General features: G+C 39.0%; 1 protein-coding gene across 4 annotated transcripts in view; it reads right to left on the reverse strand.

The window, feature by feature from the left end:
- Positions 1-24978, reverse strand: part of LOC124217605 (DNA-dependent protein kinase catalytic subunit) — a 152725-nt gene that overhangs the window by 9880 nt on the left and 117867 nt on the right. For all 4 annotated transcript variants that reach the window (XM_046623460.1, XM_046623459.1, XM_046623458.1 and 1 more), the window contains 4 exons: positions 5713-8021; positions 5192-5557; positions 4959-5114; positions 670-4151 (listed from right to left, as the gene is read on the reverse strand). In XM_046623460.1, the coding sequence (XP_046479416.1) occupies positions 670-4151; positions 4959-5114; positions 5192-5557; positions 5713-8021 (6313 nt within the window). The remainder of the gene's footprint in view (positions 1-669; positions 4152-4958; positions 5115-5191; positions 5558-5712; positions 8022-24978) is intronic.

Consider the following 24978-nt stretch of genomic DNA (forward strand, 5'->3'; position numbering starts at 1 on the left):
AATGTACTATTTCGTGTTATTAAGAGTAGCTGGTTTGTAACGGTTGTGGATTTTCAGGATTCTCCAACTTGTAAATAACCCCTGCCAACGGATAATCTTTGTCCTTGGGGATGTAAGATTTCTTTTAATAAGTGAAAAAGAGCTCCTCTTATTGGGAAGTAAAAAACATGATTTTATTAAGCAAGAAACGAAGTCCCAAGATTTTATAGACTGATTTATGTGTTACATGGTAGGAGAATTATTGTCAAACGAAGAAAATCAGGAACTGAATTATAAATGAACGGTGCAATAAATGGCTGTGCATTTAGCATCCTTTGCGGAAGATACAACAAGAATCGTGGAAACACGAAAGTCGGAAACATGTGTTTGAAATCACGAAGCATCTCTCCCTCGCCTCTGTCGCGTCTCTTCCATAGGGTGTGGGTAAGATATCGCTTTCGACTATTTTTTACCTCATATTTTATATTGAAATGAAAGTTTTTTAAATGGTCCTTAATAATAAGTTACAGTTGAGAAAATATTCACAAATTCAGTAGTATTTTTATATTTATTTTTGTGGCAGTTATAAACTTCTTACAATAAGTTCGGCATCTCTCCCTATTTTACCATTTATTTTTCATGCTGGAAAAAATTCCAAATGTTATTACTTCCTACGCAGATCTTGCTTACCTGTACATTTTGATGCTATTTTGCTGGCTACTTATTTCGTCCTTCAATATTTCGTTTTGTTGTAAATTTTTTGTAATTTGTACTCGTCTCAAATTGTGTTTTGTAAACGTAGTATTCTGTAAGAACCTTTGAGACTTTATATTTTTCGAAGGTGGTGGAATTTTTTCAATATCTGTTCTTGAGTCAGTCAATTCATCATTCGAAGTTCTACCAGAGAGATTAGAAAAAGATTCATCTCCACATACAGTTCGCTTAAGCTGTAAGGATTGCGAAGCTCGCAAAAATAAACTTTGATTCAAAGATTGATTAAACCGAGTGAATATTGGGTTAGACTGTGAATAATACTGGCTGATACGGCTAACGAAGGATGACGTAAATAGTGGTACTACTAATCCGGTGTACGCTGAGCGTCGTGGTATCGTTACTTGATAATCTTCGAATTTGCAACTGCTTAATGGTTCAAACATCTTTTTTTCAAATGCAGGATCTTTACTAACAAGATGCAACATTAACAATGGTACAATTGGTAAATACGTTGATTCCAGATGGATATCATACATATCGAACATTTGCAGTATCCTTTCGTTGCACTTGTCTGGTATATTTCCATCTTCCGACCAAAATTGTAAAAGTTTATTTTGTAAGGTCTCATTTGGGTCCAACAGTCCCATCAGTAAGATGCGTTTGCTTAAAGCTTTCAACTCCATTACTGCGTCATTGTCTTCTATATTATCGTTGTACTTTTTATACATAGCTATAAAAACATTCATAACTATTTCTCTCTGCTCTGTAGAAGCATTTCTTGAATATGGAACTATTAACTGAGCCAATGGCAAGTAGTTTGATGGACTAAGAATATCCAGCAATTTTTCAACCATTCTGAGAGCAACTTTCTGACAGGTCTCGATTTTATTTTTTAGGATATCTTGAAACTTCATACATCCTAACTCTGTCATGATTTCTGTTTCAGTGAACTTTGGAAGAGCTGCCAAAAGGAGCTCAAGACATTTTGCCTTATTAGACACATCGACATTGAAAAAGTGAGATGTCAGTTGTTGAAAACAGTAATCAACGATATTTGGATAGAATTTATGTATTGCATGAATACATTTGATATATTTGTTATGATTTTCATGTGATTTATTTATAATTGATCTTTGTACATTACTGATGATCTGACCTTTTTTCTCATCCTCATCAACGGATTCAAAATATTCTAGAATCAATCCAAAAGCGTTGCACACGTGTAAAACAATTTCTTCGTCCTGGTTTTCTAATAACTCATTCAAATATATCAAAACTTCAGGTCTCGATGCTAATGTTTCTTGTTTCTTGTTGCACAGAAAAATCAGGATCATACGAATTGTAAACCTAGGGGATGCTCCTGAAGTATAAAGAATACTCTCAGGAACATCTAAACAAGATTGCCATGCTTCAATAATCATGTTGATTAATTCAATGTTGTATTTGTATATATGTCGTTGATGACTATCCGCATTTTTCATTACCAATTCCAACAAATTCTGAGCTAAGCGTTTTTCATCAATACTGGATGGAATAGCTATACTCTGCCAGTCCAGCAGCATAATTAGGATGTCCTTGATCACATAGTTCATAATGCGATAAGTTTGGAAGTGTAGAATGAGAAATTTCAACAGTGGATTGATGAAGGACTTTCCATATGGCTTAAACACCTTCTGTAAATTTAGAATAATTTTGACCATAAAAAACTTCACATTGTATATCATTGTAGAACTCAGGGACGAATGGAAGCATAGCATCCACTTTGGCATTGATATATTTTCACCGTCATTTGGTAAATTGAAAATGTTTTTTGATATCATGTGCGTAATGAGTCCACATACGGGTGCCATACATTCATGGTTATTAAAATCGTCCAACTCAAACGTCAGAGACATCATTTCTTCAGTGCCTACACTTTCTGAAGTGGTATTAGATTTTAGATCAGAATGATACATATCATAACAGGATAAATCTTCATTCAATGTTGATGCAATTAGGTTATAACTCATAACAGTTGAATAACTGTGTATTTTATTTGAACTGGATTGCTTTTTAATGTTGATTAACTTCCTGTGTTCTTTCGGTATTTCTTTGAAATCTTGCGTAAACTGATATTTTCTATTTGTATCAATAATGTTCTCCCATATCAATTGACCTTTTGATTTATTCTCGGCAAATGGTAGAATGTAGAAGTGCTCTTCGCATTTCAAACTCACAATAGCTATTGAACAATTGTATGCTGCGCAATGCAGGAGGCGCATCAATTCTTTGTGATCAGGATTACTAGACTTCAATTTTCGAATACCTAAGACATTCATATTTAGTTGTTGAAATAACTCCTTACCCGTCTCTACTTTATCAATTGCATTTTGCACTATTTTACTATTGACGCTAGTTAATTTCTGTAACGGAACTGTTGCAAACATAATTTCGAATAGATTGTAACACCCAATCTTGGAGACTATAAGATTTTTCATGTCGGACTCGTCATCAGGAAGGTGTTGTAATATCAGATTGTACATTTCTTTGATGGTTTGTTCGAAAAATTGTACGATTGCGTTAAGTTTACAGAAATAAATACACTTGAGAAGCAGTTTTTCCAGGATATCTAATCTCGATTGAAAGTTTCTTGTATTCATAAAATATTTGTGTAGAATTATCAGGGATTTTTGTGAATCTTCCACGGATATCTCACTGAAGTAAGCAGTTAAGTACTTGTATGAATAATCATCCCAGAGATATCCAACATTGCCAATTGTAACGTGTATCACACAATCAAAAAACGTGACGGATTTCAGTGATGGTAAATGGTACAGCAGCGTTTGAAATGATGTAATTATTGTAGAATGTTGCAAACTGTCTTTCACGAGATCGTTCATATTGCCCGGAAAATAATCATCTTTTATTTTATACAAGCAGCGTGTGAATTCGTGTTGATTATGAGCAGTTTCATCCGTAATGCAAGGCAAAAAGCTGGTCAAGATCTGGGTTTTATATTGTAAATCCAAATAGCCCATAAACTGTTTCATTATCCAGGAATATAATGCATTTGATTTCTTGCACATCTCAGATGGTTTTCTTGAAAATTGTACTAGCACCGAGTACAAGTTTATTATCTTCACGTTTTTTTCATCGTCACTTGTCAGATCGCGAAAGACAGGAAATCTGTTTACGAGTTCCTCTTCCAAATTTTCCAGAAATTCTCCACAACTTTTTTTATTGTTCTTAATATAAATTAGTAAGTCTTCCAGTATTGCAAGAACAACTTTGAACTTATCTCGCAATGAATCGCTTAATAATGTATCTATGCTTTTCGTTGTGTGTTTCAAGAGATTCCGAAAAATCGTCGTCCGAAATAAACTCATGAAATATTCTCCGTGGAGTACAGTTGTCGAATTCTCATGAATTAATTCTGTTCTTGTGTCGACTATATCCACCAAGGCTATTACCATTCTCGGCTGAAAAGTAGTAAAATACAGATTCAGGTACTGATTTATTGAAAACTGATGACTATAGCTTAAGAGCATAGCCAGTTCTTAAGCGCATTGTTCACTTGTTCAACGATTATCATACGGTACGCGGGGCGGCGGGCGGGGGGGCAAAGTAGCAGCATAAACCATAAGTATTCAATGAGGCAGGCACTCATCATTTACGGTGGTGACATTGGGGGCAAACATACAACAGTTAAGAAGACGAAGTCTGAACAAATCCTTAATTATAACATTTGCTATTGTGTGACGGAATGATTTAAAAAAAATGTTCATTATAACAAAAGATTATGGACTGTTTCTTTGTCAAAGATCCAACTTTTTTTCATTGGGTTAACATCCTGTTTTACAGATCCCAAAAAAATATCCAGTCTTCAATAGCAAATCTAATCAATGATTTGTTCAAGATTCAAGTCAATCGGACTAATAAATTTTGAGATTACATTCACGCCGTTGGAAAATACCGTGACTGAACATGTTTTCTGTATCAACAATAAGCCTGTTGTCAATTAATATTTTCTGATGAAAAAAACTGAAACTTCATAAAACCTTGGATTTACTGTGTGAAAAAATTCTAGCTTGCCCATCGAATACCCGCGAACAAAAATTCTTGAAAACCGACGAGTTGTTAAATACATAAAATTTACGAGACTAGAGTTCCATTACTAACATCGAATTTCATCCAATTTTGAGTCAGATCATGTTTTAGATTACTTATTAGAATAAGGACCCATTGAATGGAACAGGTATTTAGCCAATATACGATTCATTACGTACTTCGAATTTGAGGGACAGGTATTCGAGCAAGAGTTCTAAGTATTCCTTTACATCTGATTCCACGTTTACTGCAACCTCTTGACCATACCGTTCTTTTTTCAGAGAATCAAAAATTTCTATCATTTTTTTGGCTGGGTCGATATTTTCGAAAGGTTGCTGAAACAAAAATTAACAAGCTTTAATATAATTAACTATTTCTAACTATATTTGCAAATTGGAAATGCTATACACACATTGTATAATTTTCCACATTTGTCTACTGTATGCAACATAATTAATCCTTTCAAATAGTTTGTTGATGTGATAATTGCATCAGTCTTAAATGCCACCGTAATGTTTGCGAAATCTCTGTATTTGTCGTGGATCTCGATTGTAATTAATGCTCTCATTTGCGTAATGTATTTGTCGTCCAAATTCACTATCAATACATTCAGCAGCTGTTGAATGCGTAATTGCAGATCCTCCATTATGACCAAGTTTCCAAAGTCAAATCCAATTGTATCAGGTTTGAAAATAGTTGCAAATATCACTGAAAATAATTCTTCGTTCCAGTAAAATGTAGGTACACGTAAAGATGAACCTGTATTCGCTTGGGTTCCCTGTAAATATAAAAATATATTTTTTTCCAAATTACAGATTTTTAGTGCTGCGAGTGAAAACATTCGCTATGTCTTGGATGCTCCAACTAATAAATTATTTTAAATGTACTGTTTGTTACGAAAGTAGCTTGTGATATAGCTTGGTGATGACTCACCAGTTTGTTGAGTAGTAACGTTGTGAAATCGAATATCTTGAGAATGGTTTCACATTGCAATGCTTGAAGCTCTTGAAATTGATTTGCGGTTTCTGTTGATTCATCATTTTGTTCTTGTTTTACGTTTATCAAATACACAAAATTGATTATACAATTGAAAATCATGTCCTTGTTTGCATTTATATCAGTCAGTAAGAATTCTAAACCTATCACGCTTTTGTCAAGAAGCCAAACGTAACAATACAATGTTCTCAAAAGCGGTTTTATGGTCTCTTCTGATAAGGTTTCTATTTTTGGGCGTAGATGTTTCAAAATAATCTGATTTAACCCGAGCATTCCATTGCATTTCACATAATTTGAAACGAACTCTTGGATGGAACCAAATCGAGGTATATATTTAGATATAACTAGGAGAATTTCCATGCTTTTAGATCTCAAAATGTGGTCCAAAGATCCACACTGAACCAAGAGCCAATTGGCAGCATCTTCGAGTGAGGTCCCTTTAAATTCTGCAGGTTGTCGCCGCTGGGAGTTTTGAGTGTTCAAAATTATGTGCTTATTTTCAATTACTTTCTCAATATGTTTAAGGGACTTCAATATTTGCTCGTTATTACATCCCTCTGTACTTTTAATAAAGTAAAATAACAACTCTAACCAGTATATGTTGATTATCACGTCACTTTCACGTAAGATTCTGCAAAGATAGTTAAATGCGACAGCAGCTCCAATTCTCTTTTCTAAAGACGGATGTATTGCGAAATTCGACATTTTAGTGACAACCACTGCTATGTTTGTGGATGATGTTTGTAATTCATCATCGGTGGAATGCTTGATGGACCATTTAACGAATTCAGCTAAACAGACACCAGAGAAATCACTCAGTGCCATATTCGTTTGATAAGTCAACGAGTCGAAAAGTATTTCAATCAAATAATCAGTTTCTGCTGATCGTGACATGATTTTTGAACTATACCAGTGAGTCAGCTGTATCATCAATGGACAAAATAATTGTTGTATAACTTGATCAGAGTCCGATCCAAGTCTTAGTATAGCCGGGCATATTTTTTTGAAAACTGGCAGTAAAAGATCAGGATTAGATGATAAAAATTGCATTGTTTTTCCGAGCATGATAATTGTAACAGAATGCAACACTTCGCATGCTACTATTCTGGTACGCCTGTCGATGGAGTGTAATGCCAATTGAATAGTTCTCGGTAAAATTGCGTCAAGATAAATCTCAGGTTTTATATCTTGATATAATAGAGTATATTTCAGTGAATTTCTATTATTAAGCAGAGTTCCATTGTCGAAGGATTGATGAGTTCCAATATTTGAAGTTACTTCGGAACTTAAACAACCAAAAAATAACAAAATTCTTCTCTGAAATTCATGTGATGTTTCCTCGTGATCAGTCAGAACTGCATTCTTAATTTTTTTCATTTCAGTGAATCGAATTTCCTGCGATGTCTCCGGAGCACTTTCATTACTCTGCAGAAAATATTCTAAGCTAGGAACTATCTGAATCAAAAAATTGTTCATTCTCTCTCCTCTTATTACTTTCGTCCACTTCTCCAATGTGTTGAGTGCAGATTGAGCAAGTTTGAAATTACTTTGTCCAATTCCAAAAGCTGATTTAAAAGCAGAAACCAATTGGTCCAGCATAGTTTCGACAATAGGAGCTGGTATCTCGAAAATCATATTGAAACAAGAAAGTTGTAATTCGGTAGAAAAGCTAGATAATTTTTCAATAGTGTCAGATAAATATTGAATTATGAATTTGGGCATTTCGCTCAATAACCCCTCTTTACGCGTATCAGACGACAAGTTAAATAATCTCAATAGTCCATGTGTGAGTTTATAAAACCCTGATATAGATGGATTTTGCTTAGATTTTCTTATAATCTCACAAAGAAACCAAGTCAGTTGCGATTCCATTAAGACTGGTTCCAATTCTTCAATTATGTCCACAAATAAATCAACCAGATTTATGAACACTCGAAAATCTGTGTCATTTGAAGCCACAGGTACATCGAATACTTCATCTTCGCATGACGTGTTAATATTCTCAATATCCAAATTCAGTTTCCGTATGAGCTCGACACAAGTTCTGATCATATTATTAGATATTTGTTTCGAAATCATAAAAGCTTCAGTATCATCTGTGATTTTATTTTTGCGGATCAATTGTTGCCACAACGGTAAGTAGTTTTTGTAGCACACTGGAAGCTCGTTCATGTTTTTTACTTCACGTTCTCTCTCCGCATCAACATATAATGAATGTGAACAACTCCATATGATGCCTTCGTATACTAGAAAACGGACATGATAAAAATAATATTACTGTCATCTAACAAGAGTAATTCTGTCGATTATTTAGAATATGAAACATGCTATATTAATGCATTTTAGAAAATATTTAGATTATTCTGTGTAAAAAGAAATGCTGTCGATTGTACGTATGCATTGGGAAATCGCTCTGGTGAAAACATTCTCAGTTAATTTTCCCGTATAATTCTACAAAATATCGATACAAAGATCTGTGTATTGCAACTCTATCATCTTCATATAGTAATACGCAAATAACTCAACATTGAATCATAATCAAAACCAAATAATGGAAGAAAACAACTAATCTATTACGTCACGGCACCAATTCAGAAAAAGGTATCATCGCATCATTTTCATCTTGCTGACAACATTATAACTACGTAGTACGAAATAGAAGCAGTTAGCCGTAGAGACCTTGATATTATAATTTATTTAGAGATATCAGGAGAGTCCGGTAGATGGAGGTTTCATTTTTGATTCACCCGGCATTTTTCCACGTTGAAACGGAAACGCTATAAGGTAACACTTTAATGCAAAACGGACAAATCACCGTAGCTAGATGAAATGTAGAAAACAAAAGGACAACCCGACATTTTCGAATTTAGTTTGACGCTAAATTCCTGCACTGTCCAAACTCTGCTTACAACATCTCCAACAATAAGTTGTTTCATATAGGCTTGTTTATCTAAATCTCTTTTGGGCTATTGCGCAGTAGCCTGCGTGGTATTGTAAATTAAAGCAGCGTCAAACTGTGATTTATCATGTATGTAAAACCATCAGTAGGTCTGCCAGCATCAATGAATAGGGTAGTTTCTGAGCAGCTGTAAACGATTGCGCTACCGAGTTGGAAATGAAATCTTGGAAGAAAGAAATCTTGCGTTTTATTCGTCAAAAACAGCATCTCATAATCACACGTGGATTCCTCTTTTCACGTTAAGTAATATCATCAATTGTTTTTTCCCTGAGCCAGCATCTTGACAGTTATGAAAAAGTCAAAAGTAATGTATATTTATCCATAAAAACAAAACAGAATTTGAAAGAAAGACATCGATAAGATTTCTGCATTGGCGACCATTCACCACTAACAAACTGATATTATTCCGTCCCGCTTCAAATGAGAAAATTTCAAAATTGAATCTATTTCATATTATCTTCAATGAACATAAGTTATAACCGCCAACAGTACTCTTTCCGTACTACAGCCTATGGTAGCACTTATTATAAAAGTCACAGTTCACGGTGGCATAGTTGTGTCAATGCAACAGTTAGGCACCAGACATTTTTTTTTAAAACTATTTTTCCACGTGGGCTCTCAATAAAAAGCGACTCCACAAGAAAAAAGAGTATCATGAATTGAGCCCATGCGACTCGAGCTATAAACCTTTTTACTTTGAATATGAATTTAGCAATATCTTATATTGGAATAAACCGAAATTCATCAATATTTTGTTCAGTCAATATCTCAGTTTTAGACATTGTCTTATTGTATGGCGATTAATGAGAAGTTCCGTTTTATTGTGAAAATTCATTTCCATTCGAAATAAATGTAGGCGTTTGGCATACAATTCCTGCGATTCTACAATTTAATCATCTACATGAAGTAAGCGTCGTTTAAACCCAGCTTTTAGATGTCTACTCGGTCTACAACGGTCGACGTTTGTTTTCATAGGCAACGACGACGGGGAGTCCTTCAATTATTACGCATTGGAGCACGTGAAGTCTAGGTACACCACTAGTCCAGGAAACGGGTAGAAAAAAGGGCAGTTTTATGTCACGGCGTGCAGAAAGGATAAGACCTGCGGATTCTGGTAACGAAACATTCAACACAACTCAATTTTGTAAGTTTCAGTGCGAACTGACTACACAACACACAAATCACAAAACGATGTGAACAGAACCAATTCTCATATCGCTCTCGTCACTTAAATCATCTTTGATCTCGTCCTTAAATTCTATTTGACTATCATTGCTGCTGTCATCAGATGGATGAACCAGAGGTGCCAATAAAGAGAACTCGAGCGAACAGCGTAGAATGCGTAGACTTGTAAATATTGATTGTACAGAATTGTATGTTTAAGAAAACACTGTTAATATTTAAGTAAAAATGTCTGTAGCTATTATTTAGTACATGAAATATAAAAATATTGTAACATTCGTGAAATGAAGAAAAAAACGTGTCTGAATGTGTTTGATTTTTTTCCAACGTTTTTTATGTTTTATTCTGATATTATTCGTAACGTATTCTCATAATAAATAGGCATAATAAATAGGCCATTGTAACTTATAAAAACGTTTCATAATTATTTCAGACCTTATTTTGTCCTTATTTTATATTACGTCCCTTATTTTGTCGATTTTTTTCCAAAACGAAGAGACGCGTACTGCAATAACAATGTATTTTTAGCAGATATGTTTTTTTTGTAAGTTCTGTAAACAAAGCATATGACGTCAATATAATTTAATTCAGATGAGATAAAAAAATAAATCAACTAACGGTAAAAAAAGAAAGAGAAAATTTACATAAGCAAATTTCGAACGGAAGATCATGTTTTAAAATATTTTTTATAACAAATTCTTGATCAGCGGAAAAAGTTAGTCGGGTTTAAAAAAAGAAAGTACCCGTTATGTTAATTTGTTCGGGAGATATTCAAAGTTCGTGGAATTTGAACGCGCGAATTCAGTTTGTGGCGACCTCTCGACAACAACCAGCTCCGCCCGTCGCCAGAACCGAGAGCAGCGCCCCAGCTCGTAAGCGGCAGCGCAAGCAGACGCTGACGTTCCGTCTCGGCGACGAATGATCGTGCGAGAACTGACCCTAAGGGCGCGCGCTTAAGACTAGAAAAAACCAGTTACATCCAGCCAGAGCTGTGGAAGAGAACTGCATGACGCTTTCCTCTGATCTCTAAAATAAATAAACAACAACTCATTGTCTGTGATACAGCCAGTGTGCCTGTCACTCAATTACCCGTCCTCCTACGATTAAAGCTAAAATAGATAAGAAAGCCAAAACTGGTGACCCCGACTAAAAGAACTAACCTAAAAGAAAAAAAGGAGAGGAAACTTGGCATGCCCACACCGCGAACCCCCTCAAAACAACTACCTGGCGAAATGTCGAACACCGAGGGAGCCGCGGGTGGAGAGGACCCAACCGAAATCCTCCTGCAACAAATCAAGGAACTTCAAGGAGAAATCCAAGACATGAGAAATCAACAGGTAATAGAAAGCCAAAGAACACGAACTACCCAACCCAGCTCCTCAAACCAGCAGGTAACAACCATTCGTGAAGATAACGAGCTCAGTGCGATAGCAAATTACAAATTACCCATGTTTTGGAAAACAAATCCAGCGGCATGGTTCATACAAATAGAGTCGACGCTGCGAAAAAAGAAAATCGTCTCAGATTCAGCCAAGTACGACGCGGTGGTAGAAGCTCTCGACGAAGCAACCATTTGTGAAATTACAGACATTCTTTTCAATCCGCCAGCAGATAATCGATATCAACACATGAAAGACATGATATTGAAACGATTCACAGCCTCATCAGAGCGTCAGTTGCAGATCCTGCTCTCGGAGATCCAACTGGGTGACCAAAAACCGTCGCAACTGCTGAGGAAAATGAAGGAGCTGGCCAACAACAGAGCATCAAAAGAGCTCCTCAAAACGAAATGGCTCGGGTTATTACCTAAAACGGTACACAGCACGTTAAAAGTCGTACGCAACGCAACACTGGACGAGCTAGCAGAAATAGCCGACAGCATCCTCGAAAACACAACGAACGTCATGTGCGTGAACACTCAAGGCGAGGAACAAACACTATCAGTAAACGCAATAAAAACGCATGAAGGAAAAGCTCTGGAAACTAAAATCGACAACATTGAAAAAAGACTGAATGAAATTGCCGAGTGGATAAAAACTGAAAAAAACAAGAATAAAAACAAGGAAAATCAAAGATCCAGAGCCCAATCGCGAACTCGATCTCCTTCAACGGGACGCACCGGTCAATGCTACTATCACCGAAAGTTTGGTCACAAGAGCTACCGCTGTGCTCCACCGTGCACTGCGAAACCCATTGAACAAGCTACGAAACAGGAAAACTAAAGAAGCTGTCATCTATACAGGCGGTGGACGACAGCAACATGGATACGAAAGAACACCGCCTACACATCTACGACAAACTGACACACTTCAAATTTTTAATTGACTCCGGATCAGTGGTCTCAGTAATTCCACAGGAGGCAATAAAACAAAAATTGAAAATTTCAGAGCTCCAACTCTACGCAGCCAATCACACGGTCATAAAAACCTATGGAACCCAATGGACAGAAATAGATCTGGGACTGCGCAGAGCATTCAAGTGGCCATTCATCATAGGTGACGTCAAATCAGCAATCATTGGTGCAGACTTCATCGCTCGTTTCGATCTGTTGATAGATCTGAAAGGACAACGATTAATAGATTCAACAACATCGCTGTCAACAAAAAGAGAAATCATCAAAGCTGCAGTTCTTAGCATCTCGACAGTCGACATGAAAGAAAACTCTCCAAACAACGAAGGCCAAAAGTACACGGCCCTGTTGAACCAATACATCGAAATAACAAAACCAACGATCCAAGCCACCGACGAGAACAATGAAGACATCGCTCACTACATTCCAACGCAAGGACCTCCGGTAACCGAAGGGCCAAGAAAATTGGCAGGGGAAAAACTGAAAGCAGCAAAAGAAGAGATTAACCTCATGCTGGAACTAGGAATAATCAGACCATCGAAAAGTCGGTGGTCAAGCCCGCTGCACATGCAGAAAAAGACTTCCGGAGCGTGGAGACCATGTGGGGACTATCGAAAATTGAACGAGCGAACAACACCAGACCGATATCCTCCACCGATGATCCAAGATCTGTTCCAGAAACTTCACGGTAAGAAAATTTTTTCCACTCTGGATTTAACGAGAGCGTATCATCAGATACCTATGGCAAAAGAGGATATTCCAAAAACGGCCATTATTACCCCTTTTGGATTATTCGAATTCCTAAAAATGCCTTACGGGTTAAAAGCAGCCACCCAAACATTCCAAAGATTCATGGACCAAATATTTCGGGATCTCGACTTTGTGTTTGTCTACATCGACGACATCCTCGTCATGTCAGAGAACGAATACGAACACGAAGTACACTTGAGACAAGTTTTCGAAAGACTGAGACAAAAAAGACTCACCATCAATCCGAGCAAATGCCTCTTGGGAAAATCGGAGGTCAAGTATCTCGGCTACACGATAAACGAAAACGGGTACAAACCACCACAAGAACGCATTAAAAAAATAAAAAATTATCCTAAACCTGAAAATGTAAAAGAATTGCGACGATTTCTAGGTATGATCAACTACTACCGGAAATTGATTCCCAACGCGGCGAAACTTCAAGCACCCTTGAACTCGTACCTGAAACAATCAAAGAAGAACGACAAAACAAAAATCAACTGGACTCCACAAGCGGAACAGGCGTTCACAGACTGCCAAAACAGCATCGTGAATATAACGACCACCGAATTCCCGTCACCGACAGCACCACTAGCCCTGGCAACAGACGCATCTGACAATGCGATCGGAGCAGCCCTGGAACAACAAATAAATGGGACGTGGACACCGATCGCATTCTTCTCACGTAAGTTATCTGAAACAGAAAAAAAGTACAGCACGTACGACAGAGAATTGCTAGCTGTCTTCGCGGAAATCAAACATTTTCAACATCTCTTGGAGTGTCGACAATTCTCGGTAAAAACCGATCACAAGCCACTGATTTACGCTTTCACACAACGCTCCGAAAAGGCATCTCCTCGCCAATTGCGACAACTCGGTTTCATCTCTCAGTTCACCACGGATATAATCCATGTGAAAGGAGAGGAAAACAATGTAGCCGACGCCCTATCCAGAATAAACACAATAAACATGCCAACAATACTATCCAACCAAAAAATCGCCGACGCACAGGAGGGAGATGAAGAACTGAGACAACTCATCGAGGGAACCTCATCGCTAAAACTCCAGCGACTCCAAATCGATGAAAAAGAGATTTACTGCGACATTGCTAAAGGAACCGTCAGACCGTACATCCCAAAGGCTTTGAGAAAAACAGTATTCAACTCGATCCATGGCCTCTCGCACCCGAGTATCCGGAACACAGGCAAGAAGATCAGAGAAAAGTACATTTGGCCGGGAATCAAAAAAGACGCAACGCAATGGGCAAAAGAGTGTCTGGAGTGCCAACGAGCGAAAATCCAGAGACACAATCGAAGCATTCCGAACAAAATCGACGTAGCGGACGCCAGATTTAACCACATAAACATCGACATAATAATGATGCCCAACGTCGACGGCTTCAAATACTGCCTAACCATCATCGACCGCTTCTCACGTTGGCCGACGGCAATACCACTCAGAGACATAAACACGGAAACGATAATCACAGCGCTCTTCGACAACTGGATCAGCCAATACGGGACACCACTGAAGATCACCACAGACCAAGGGTCGCAGTTCGAATCTGCACTATTCCGGGGATTGACCAAATTCATCGGAGCAAATCGAATAAGAACCACTCCCTACCACCCAGCGTCGAATGGTATGGTGGAACGGTGGCATCGAACGCTTAAAACCTCGCTTATGTGCAAACCAGAAATTCCATGGACTCTCTTTCTACCATCGGTAATGCTCGGCCTCAGGACTTCGTATAAAGACGACATCAAAGCGTCGATGGCAGAAATGCTGTACGGAACGACCTTAAGAGTCCCAGGAGAGTTCTTCACGCTCAACGAAGAAACTGCGGATCCAGAAACGTTCCTGGAAAAGCATCGCGAGGTAATGAGGCAAATCAAACCAACTCCGACTGCTCATCACACCAAAAAACGCCCCTTCATCCACAAGGACATGAGCGATTGCACTCATGTGTTCGTTCGATGCGACCACGTGAGAGCATCATTGGAACCGCCGTACAAAGGTCCGTATAAAATCATCGAAAGGATCAACGACCGGGTCTTCAAGGTCAACGTTGAGGAACACGAGAAAAACATTTCCATTGAAAGACTGAAGCCAGCGCACATTCCGAATAAAAATCCAGAGATTGAAAATCCCTACCAGCATACGAACTCTACTGGGGGGGGGAGTGGATGTGGCGACCTCTCGACAACAACCAGCTCCGCCCGTCGCCAGAACCAAGAGCAGCGCCCCAGCTCGTAAGCGGCAGCGCAAGCAGACGCTGACGTTCCGTCTCGGCGACGAATGATCGTGCGAGAACTGGCCCTAAGGGCGCGCGCCTAAGACTAGAAAAAACCAGTTACATCCAGCCAGAGCTGTGGAAGAGAACTGCATGACGCTTTCCTCTGATCTCTAAAATAAATAAACAACAACTCATTGTCTGTGATACATCCAGTGTGCCTGTCACTCAATTACCCGTCCTCCTACGATTAAGGCTAAAATAGATAAGAAAGCCAAAAGTTTGAGCGCGAGCGCATGCCGGCCGAGATGGCTTCCCCCACTCCGCCGCCATACGCGGTGCTGTATTTTATCACTGAGTTAACCGCAAAGCGGATGAACAAATTCGTGAGCAACTGCTACCAGAATTTATTGTCGGTTAGTATGAACCCTTTCCTGTATCGTGTCCAATTTTTAGCCCTCCATGTTTAAAACCAGCGGTGCAATAATTAATGAAAAAAAAAAAAATTATCTCCCTCCCTAACTGACTTTTGGCATATTTTTTTTTTGTAAATTCGACAAAAAATAACAGCTTTCGAGTGAGATTAATCGTAGTCCTGTAACGTAAAAATTGGCGATGAAATTTCATTTGTTTATGGCTGAAAAAAATACCCTCTTTTTGGAGCCATTTTTCACCAACTTGATAATAAAAAATCATTTCGCCCCTAAGTGTACATGGTAATAGGATTCTTCTCGATTGAGAATCCGCTAATTAAATTGCTGTACAACGCTCTACGCCTCTGCAAATTCATTGCAAAAAAGTCGGTTTTTTCATAACAAATAGCTTTTCTCACAGACTATTCATCCGATCGAACCCCGGTTCTGCGAGCTTCTTGAGTACCCTAAGAGACATATTTTCCGAGATTCCTAAAGCCATACATGCATTATTGAACTCATAATTGGTTAATTAAGAAATGGCCATTTCAGCCGGTTCTTATTTTTTTACAAGAGAACTAATTGACCGATTTTAATTTTCTAAAAACGAAATTGTTCGTCATTTTAAGACCTACAAGAAGTTATGAAACTTTTTTTTTGTACAATTAATAGTTTAGGAGATCCTAGTAGAAAACCTGTTTTTCAAAACTTTAAACGCGTGTAAAAAATTTAGAAACACAAATATTTGGTTGGAAAGTAGTGGGCGTTCATGTGGGCTATAATCGTTACCAGAATCCGCAGGTCTCATCCCTTCTGCACCCCGTGACATGAAAAAATACCCGTTTTTTGGACTACACTGATGGTTCAAGTTATGGTGATAAATCATCCCTATAAAATATATCCTTATCACTTTCGTGCATTGTTTTGTTCACCATGTTCCGTCAAGCGTAACCAGTCCCGAGAATCATCCAGTTACTATCAGGAATTGATATAACCATATCAAAACTAAGACAGGATACCTGACCATTACCATTACATCGTCAACTTGTTCCACTGCCACTGCTATTGTGGTATATCAGCTATCAAACCATCTTGTAATTATAATCCGATAGCATCATCAGCCTGAGTGCAGCTGAAAGAGGAATGGTTGACATGAAACTTTCAAACCTAAACCAAGGAGCTCACACTGTCCGATCCATCGAACATAGCAGAGATCACTATCTGAATTCGGACTTCTGGATCGCCAAGCCCCTGGACAAAGTACTCCGGGGAATAGCAACTCCACGAAACACTTCACCCGTCGCTCGGATAAGACCCCAACACTACCACCACGTCTCAGCGACATTCAACGTGCTGAAATTTCGAAGGCTTCATCACCATACCAAGATTTGATGGCAACACGGCAAAAATGATGATTGCTACAAAGCCTACAGGCAATCTAGCTGAGGACGCGAGAAACATCTACCTACAAGTCTTATGCGGGTAAACGCTCCGCGAGACAAATGAAAGACAAGTATGGATTCACCCAAGTTACTTCTCGATCTATTGCTATAACATCCTGACATATTATCATTTTGTAACTAAACTACTTACAAGAAAAATCTTAGACTTCCGGATCACGGATTCTGCTGAAATTTTTACATGTGTTTCTACACCCTAAGATATGCAGCTTGTGATGTGTAGTTCCAGCTATTCGGCTGTTCTTGACTCCGATAAAAGTTGATTATAGTAACAGTTAAAGGAGTATGATGCTGTACTGAACGAGCCCTGTTTTGTATTTTTGCCCTGTATATTAGTTGTTATTATCCTCTTTCGGAGTTTCGATGATGGGTTCTCATAGATTGAGGTGTAAACAAAAATATGATATTATTTTGGAGCCATAGTGAAGTATAAACTGCGAATTTTCGATATCTTCATCTATTGTAAGTTGAGCGAATGAAGGCCCAATAGATGAAACTACAAATCACAATCTCCATATTTTGGTTCGAAGAAACATTCTACGAAGTTTCAGGAGTCCAGAGGTCTGATACTCCACATGTTAATGGATTATTCTGTCTTTCAGTCAATCTTTCGAGTTCGCTGTGAAAATTATTGTTCCTAGCTCCTTTCGTAGGTAAGCTTTTGTGTCCGCACGACTCCTTGTGACCTCGTCTATTCCTGAAGTCTACGAAGAGTTTGAAAAATGTGTGGGGTGAGATTGACCCCAAGTGACCAATTAGGGTTAAAGTGGCTGATTATGAAAGACCTAACACTGTCCTGACGATTATAATTCAAGTCACGCTATGGAGATCGATGGCAAGACAGGTAATTTCTGTGTATAAGCATTGGAATGTGTTGTTTTATCATCAGGATCCGTAGAGTTACTTGGATTATAATCACCACACTAAAATTACGTGTTTTCTAATCAGCCTCTGCAAAATTCAATGAATTTCATTAGGGGTCATCGGTCGTGACAATGCATATTTTCATTTTCCGAGTAGGGACAAGAGAAAGCCCAGACACTGCAGGTAAATTAACAATGCTATATTATATTTTATGTGATATTTTTCTCTTGCCTTGAAAGTAACAAACTTACTGCGCGAGATTCAGTATGCATAACAAAGTTACGTTAGGAGGCCGTTAACTGTACTCCGCATAGAAATAAAACACTTCGACTTAAAGTGATGTTACGTACGGCAGAAGTCTCGAACTGCCACTTTTATCTTCTGATGTTAACTGTAACCTCATACTTCTCATCTTGTCCCTCTATCTTTCACGTCTCCTCGGACTTGCACAGAGCTGAAAAGTACCTACTCAGCTATGTGCGACCCCCTACTTCTCTTAGACCACCTCTGAACATTTCCCATGTTCATCCTTTTTTCACTTTAAAACCAACTCTGTCTCAAGATACATCTCCAGACTTCACATGTATTTCCGTTCACAAACTAATCTTCAAATCAACTTTCTTAAATGAATTATACTTCGACGAACATTAATTTTTAGTCATTACCCTACCAACGATGTAGAAAGTTTTTCGGCGTCCATCAAAGGTCAAAAAGAGAAAATAATACATGCATTGCCATTTCGGGTCTCATGGAGGGAATGGGGGGCTCCTTAGAACTAAAACAAACTTATGGACGAAAAATTGTTACAACGAAACTGTGATATTATACAAGCATTTTAATAAAATAATGAATTAAACGAAAAAAGGAAAAGGGTTGAAATGTAGTAATATATGATTCACATACAGTTACATTGGAACTGTTCCTGACTACAGCGCCGCCGTGGCCAATAAGATAAATGTAAAACGAAACGAGAGGGAGTCAGTCGCAATATGGCAAAAGGACAAGATGTACGTTAAAAAAGCTCTTTGTTAAAAAGAAAAAAAAAAATAACTGTGTGCTTCATTCTAAAATATAACTGGCGCCCAACGTGGGGCAAAGTGATTGTTATCAATCGACTGAGCGTCGCGTGAATAAAGCAAAACTTGCAAAGTGTTCGCGGCGTGAAAAAGACACGAGGCGTAAAAGGCGGCAGCCGTGACAGGCATTGTCGACCAGCATCGACCGGCCACGCGAAGATCGAGCCACGAAAACGTCGCGAAAACGTCGTGTCTCTTAATCGCGGAGGTGAACAGTTCTTAATCAGCATCGAGTCAATAAAACAATGAAGAAACATTGCTGTTGCAAATTTTCGCACAATAGATAAAGACAGTACCAATGAAATTGGGACGAAAAACGAATTATTTCGGTTAAGCCGAAATACAAGCAAGTGTGTAAAAAACAAACGAACGTGCCGCGTATTCGTCGATATGCACAGTTACGAATAAGTGATCGAGTGATAGACAATAAAGACAGGAAAAGAGTATTCTCAAGAAAATTGGGAATATGAGCAGTGTGAACGGTGGTAGTGAGGCTACGATTCGTTCTAGAAACATCAACCCATCGCCGAAAGAGCAGAGCGTCACGTGACAGCTCACGTGAAACGAGCGTCATAGCTCGCAAGTGCCGAAGCGGTGGCGACACAAGCCGAGCGATGCGGCGACGGTTAAAAAAAAGCAACGAGAAACGTCTCTCACGTTAAACGAGAGTGCGACCAGTAAATACATACTCAAGCAGGGATTGTAACAACGACCATCGGACAACGAGTTGTAAATATTGACAACGAGACGCAGCCGTGTGTCACTCAGCGACATCGAAGGTGCGCGCGAAGAAGATCGAGCACAACAACAACAGCCCAGTAACCCCCCTCTACTTCCACAAAATTCATCCACGAGGGGATAAAAGCGGGTGTGCTGGAGATGGGATGGTTAGTCTTCCACATAGCATCCGTCAGTATAAAATCGAGCGCAACATTCACACTCCTCAACATGGCAATGATCCTAGACGTGCAATTTTTTATTGGTCGTAACGTGAAGTTTGTACCCAAGGAAGTCGCAGTCATCAATGTAAACGGGTCGGGTCTGGATTACATCATTTTCAAGCCGCCCTATGATTTGGCAAGCTTACCACTTGAATGTAGAGCTACTAACGTATGGTTGACACACAATCACCACGGAATATCATGGATTGCGGGCAACAAATCTCACGAGGATGTGACGAAAATTGTGAGAAAAATGGTTGGAAATGCATGTTACGTATACGTCAAAGGGGCGGAGAAGAATGCGTGGCTAACGGAGATCATCGATGGTACAACGAGGGTTATTAATATGAAAAATTTGCATATCATACCCCCTGCAATGGAAAAATTGAGGTATATGGAAGCGGCACCATGGCATGACGTGAACCATGGTACAGTGGGACGACGTGGATAGTGCTTTTGCCAGTCGAATCAGAACGGGGGTTGTCACAAATCTCCATCATAAAAATTTGGACGCCTTTCTGGACGATGTGCAGCGCGACGTCACCGAGGAGTTGGAGCTGGTACTGCGCGAGGAGGGAAATGTGAAGGTTAACCTCATATTATGCCTCGTGTCTCGTTCTCCGATCACTAGGTAGTACCGCTAGAGTACGCAGATGCCGCCACAAGGTTCAGCGTCTAAAACTTTTCGAATCAGCTAGCCGGCTCATGCTCCCGCTCGCGCTCGTCATAACGCTTTTTGTGCGCGAAGCGAGAGGCCACAGCTCAGCACGTGGGAAGTATTTTGAGGTTAACAATGGGAAGAAAGAGGAATCGTTCACCTTCGTTGAAGAGGTTGAACGCTCAGTTGAAGGAGGTCCAAGAGCATACTGCTAAAAAGTTAAAGGAAGATGGGCTACAGCCCGACGACAGTGTGAATAAAAATGCGGATTTAATCAACGAATTACTCGAGGCTACACCGCCGTCTCCGCCGCCGAGAAAGGAGGACGTTGAGACAGATTCAGCAGGTAGGTCAAGTGGTCAGAGGCACGTTTGTTTAGAGGCATGGTTGCTCGGAAAAGCGATGAGTTTACACGAGAGGTAAAACAGATCGCACATATGGACGACGAGCTCACACGAGAGGTGAGACATGTCGTACGTTTTTGCCGATGAGCTCACACAGAAAGTGAGACATGTCGGACATTTCTACCAAGTTTATGCAGAGACCTCGGTGTCGAAAATGTATAACCTAGAAATCTTGCCCTTCTAGATTCGCAAGAAGACGACAGAAAAGCGTCGGGCGATCTAGAGGAGGACAAAGAGAACGATGACTCGACTAATCAAGCGGGCACAGACGAACCGCCGACTGAAGAATTCGCGGAATTAGACAGCGAGATGCTGCAGCTCTTGAGTGACGACGAGGAGTCGGACAAAGGCAAGAAATTTAGTTTGCATCCTAAGTTAGCCAGTACTTGGCAGAAAATTTTGTCGGAAGGATTAAAGAAAGAGAAAAAGATGGCACTGCTGGACAGATACCCGAGAACGGGAAATTGCCCCTTCCAGACGCCTAAGCTCAATGTTGAGATTGAAGCGAGTATTAAGGAAGCCAGCCTAAAAAGAGATAAATTTTTTGCGGCTGATTTGGACCTGTGTGGCTCTAGTCTGTCAGCTTTGGGATCTGGAATCTCCATGATATTCAATGGCTCGACACAAGAAATCGATACCAAGGAATTGTTGACGAGACTAATTGAGTCAGGCAAATTAATGTGCGAGTTGCACAATCAATTAATAAAGGCAAGAAAAGCCTTTCTCTATCCATGCGTCGACAAGAAAGCTCGACAGATCTTAGATAAGACACAGCATGGAGAATTTTTATTCGGTCCCGATTTATCACAGAAGATTAAGACTGCCAAGGCGGTAGAAAAGTTGGGCTTGTCATTAAAGCAACCAACGGCAGAGAAAAAGCCGATTTTCCAAGCGTCGTCATCTTTAAACTGGCGAGGCCCGTCTGCACGAGGCCGAGGCAAGGCGGGTTTCAGGCGCTTCCAGAGAAACTCCGGCCAGTACGGATCGCAAGGATTCGCCCGCCAGCCGAACCGTCAACAGAACAACCAGACGCAACAGAACCCGACCAGCGCGAACTTCAAGAAGTAGAAGCGGTAGGTCGTATAGCGGGACGTTTGAAACAGTTTTTAAATGCCTGGTCCGATATAACGAGTGATTCATTTATTTTGCAATGCCTAAGAGGGTATAGAATAGAGTTTAGTTCTAAACCATTTCAAAAGAAAGCTCCGAGACGTAATTGTTTAAACAAAAAAAACGAACCCCTTTTGGGAGAAGCTATAGCAAATTTATTAAATTTGGGAGCGATTAAGAAAGTTTCGAAATCAAGTAAACAATTTGTTTCATCTTATTTTTTAGTGCCGAAAGCAAATAAGAAGATGCGATTTGTATTAAATTTGAAGAAATTAAATAGGTTCATTCCTAAAAATCATTTTAAAATGGAGGATTTTAGGACAGCTTCGAAATTAGTTTCAGAGGGATGTTTTATGGGTTCGATAGATCTAAAAGATGCTTACTTCTTAATTCCGTTGCATAAAGCAAGTCAAAAATGTGTATGTTTTGAATGGAATAATGTGAGGTACGAATAGAATTGTATCCCATTCGGACTGAATGTAGCCCCCTGGTTATATACGAAAATTATGAAACCAGTAGTAAATTTTCTGAGGAGCAAGAATTTGCTATCGGTAGTGTATTTAGACGATTGGTTATGTTTTGGAGATATATATAATGATTGTTTACGAAACTTAAATTTAACTATACAGACGTTAGAGTCCTTGGGTTTTATCATTAATAGGCAGAAAAGTAGTTTAATTCCACAGAATAGGTGTCAGTTTTTAGGCTTGATTTTAGATTCAATAAATATGACAATTGAACTACCAGAGTCAAAAAGACAACAAATTGTCAATTTAATAAAGGAATTAAGAGGTAGGGGAACTTGTACTATAAGAGAGTTAGCAAGACTAGTCGGTTGCATTGTCGCGGCGTGCCCAGCCATACAGTATGGGTGGCTCTATTGTAAAGGGTTAGAGAGAATAAAGTATCTCAGATTACTAAAAAACGATTTAGACTATTCAGCCACGATGGTTATACCACATTCCTTATCAGCGGATATGGATTGGTGGGAAGAAAAAATTTCTTTTAGTAACAATAAAATTCGCCAGAATAAATTCGAACTAGAGATATTCTCTGATGCCTCAGGCTCAGGTTAGGGTATTGCTTGCAACGGAGAAGTTGGTTTCGGTGCATGGAATGAGGAGGAACTTAAAAGTCATATTAATTATCTCGAATTATTGGCTGCATTCATTGGATTGCAAATTTTTTGTAGAGACAGACGTAATTGTGAGTTGCTACTTCGGATTGATAATACTACCGCAATTTCGTATATAAACAGGATGGGCGGTATTCAGTACCCAAAATTAAACCAAATAGCTAGACAAATTTAACAATTTTGCGAACTGCGAAACATTTGGGTGTTTGCATCGTACATCGCGTCAAAAGAAAACGTCGATGCAGATTTGGCATCGCGAGCGAACAAAGTTGATACGGAATGGGAATTGGCGCAATGGGCATTCAATTGTATTACAAAGAAATTTGGCAACATAGAGATAGATTTATTTGCGTCTAGCGGGAACAAAAAATGCGAGCGGTATTGTTCGTGGCATCCGGACCCGGAGGCATTTTACGTGGACGCATTTACAGTAGACTGGAAGGAGTTAGCATTTTTTGCATTTCCTCCTGTAGCACTTATCTTAAAAACTATTCAAAAAATAAAAAATGACCAGGCACAGGGTATACTAGTTGTTCCTTTCTGGCTCTCACAACCATGGTATCCACTATGGAATACCATGTTACTGGGAGAGCCAATAATATTTCCACCGGATAATAATTTATTATTATCTCCATGCAGGACGATTCAACACCCCTTGGCGTCAAAGATGCAATTAATGGCAGGAGTATTATCTGGGAGGCTTACCGGAGACAAGGGTTTGAAGAGGAAGCGATTACGATAATAGTCCAATCTATTTCGGAATCAACATTGAAACAGTATTCGAAACCGCTCATGGAGTGGGCTAGTTTTTGCGGAGATCTCAATTACGACATGTACAGTTCAGAGATAAAGATCGTAGCTTCCTGGCTATGCAATAAATATTCAGGCGGTGCGGCGTTTAGTACAATTAATACTTGTACAGCTGCTTTATCTTTAATTTTAGGTGATAGAATAGGTAAAGATCCTACGATAAGTAGGTTACTTAAGGGTATTTATAACAATAGACCAGCAAAGCCAAAATATGATAGAATATATGATCTAGATCCTGTATTATCAGAGTTAGAGAAACTATATCCTCTGGAGAGATTGAGTCTACCAGAGTTGACTGATAAATTAGTAGTCTTATTAGCATTAATCACTGCACACAGAAAACAAACAATCTCCTTGATCTCAATAAAAAATATAATCAGAAAAGCTAGAGGATATGAAATAGAGATTCCTCAGAGAGTAAAAAACTCCAAATCAGGAACGTTTCAACCATTACTGCTTTTACCGGAGTTTACAGAGAAACCCGAGTTATGTATTGGTCAGACTCTAAATAGATATTTAGAGGTAACAAAAGATTTGCGTAAAGAGAGCGATAAGTTAATCATTACGGCAAGAAAGCCTCACAGGGAGGCATCCAAAGATACCATAAGTAGATGGATAAGAGCATTTTTAGTTAAATGCGGAATAGGCAAGAAGTTTGCTCCGCATAGTTTACGTCATGCTGCTACGTCAGCAGCTTTGAAAAAAGCAGTAGATTTAAGTGTAATTAAGAATTTAGCCGGATGGTCTAATAGGTCTAATGTCTTTAACCGTTTTTAGAACAGACCTATTGTCCCAGATAGAAGCGAATTTGCAGAGGCAGTAGTGTTAAGGAGAGAATCAATAACAAATTGTTAGTTCGTA

Source organism: Neodiprion pinetum, chromosome 4 (assembly GCF_021155775.2).
Source record: "Neodiprion pinetum isolate iyNeoPine1 chromosome 4, iyNeoPine1.2, whole genome shotgun sequence".
NCBI lineage: Eukaryota > Metazoa > Arthropoda > Insecta > Hymenoptera > Diprionidae > Neodiprion > Neodiprion pinetum.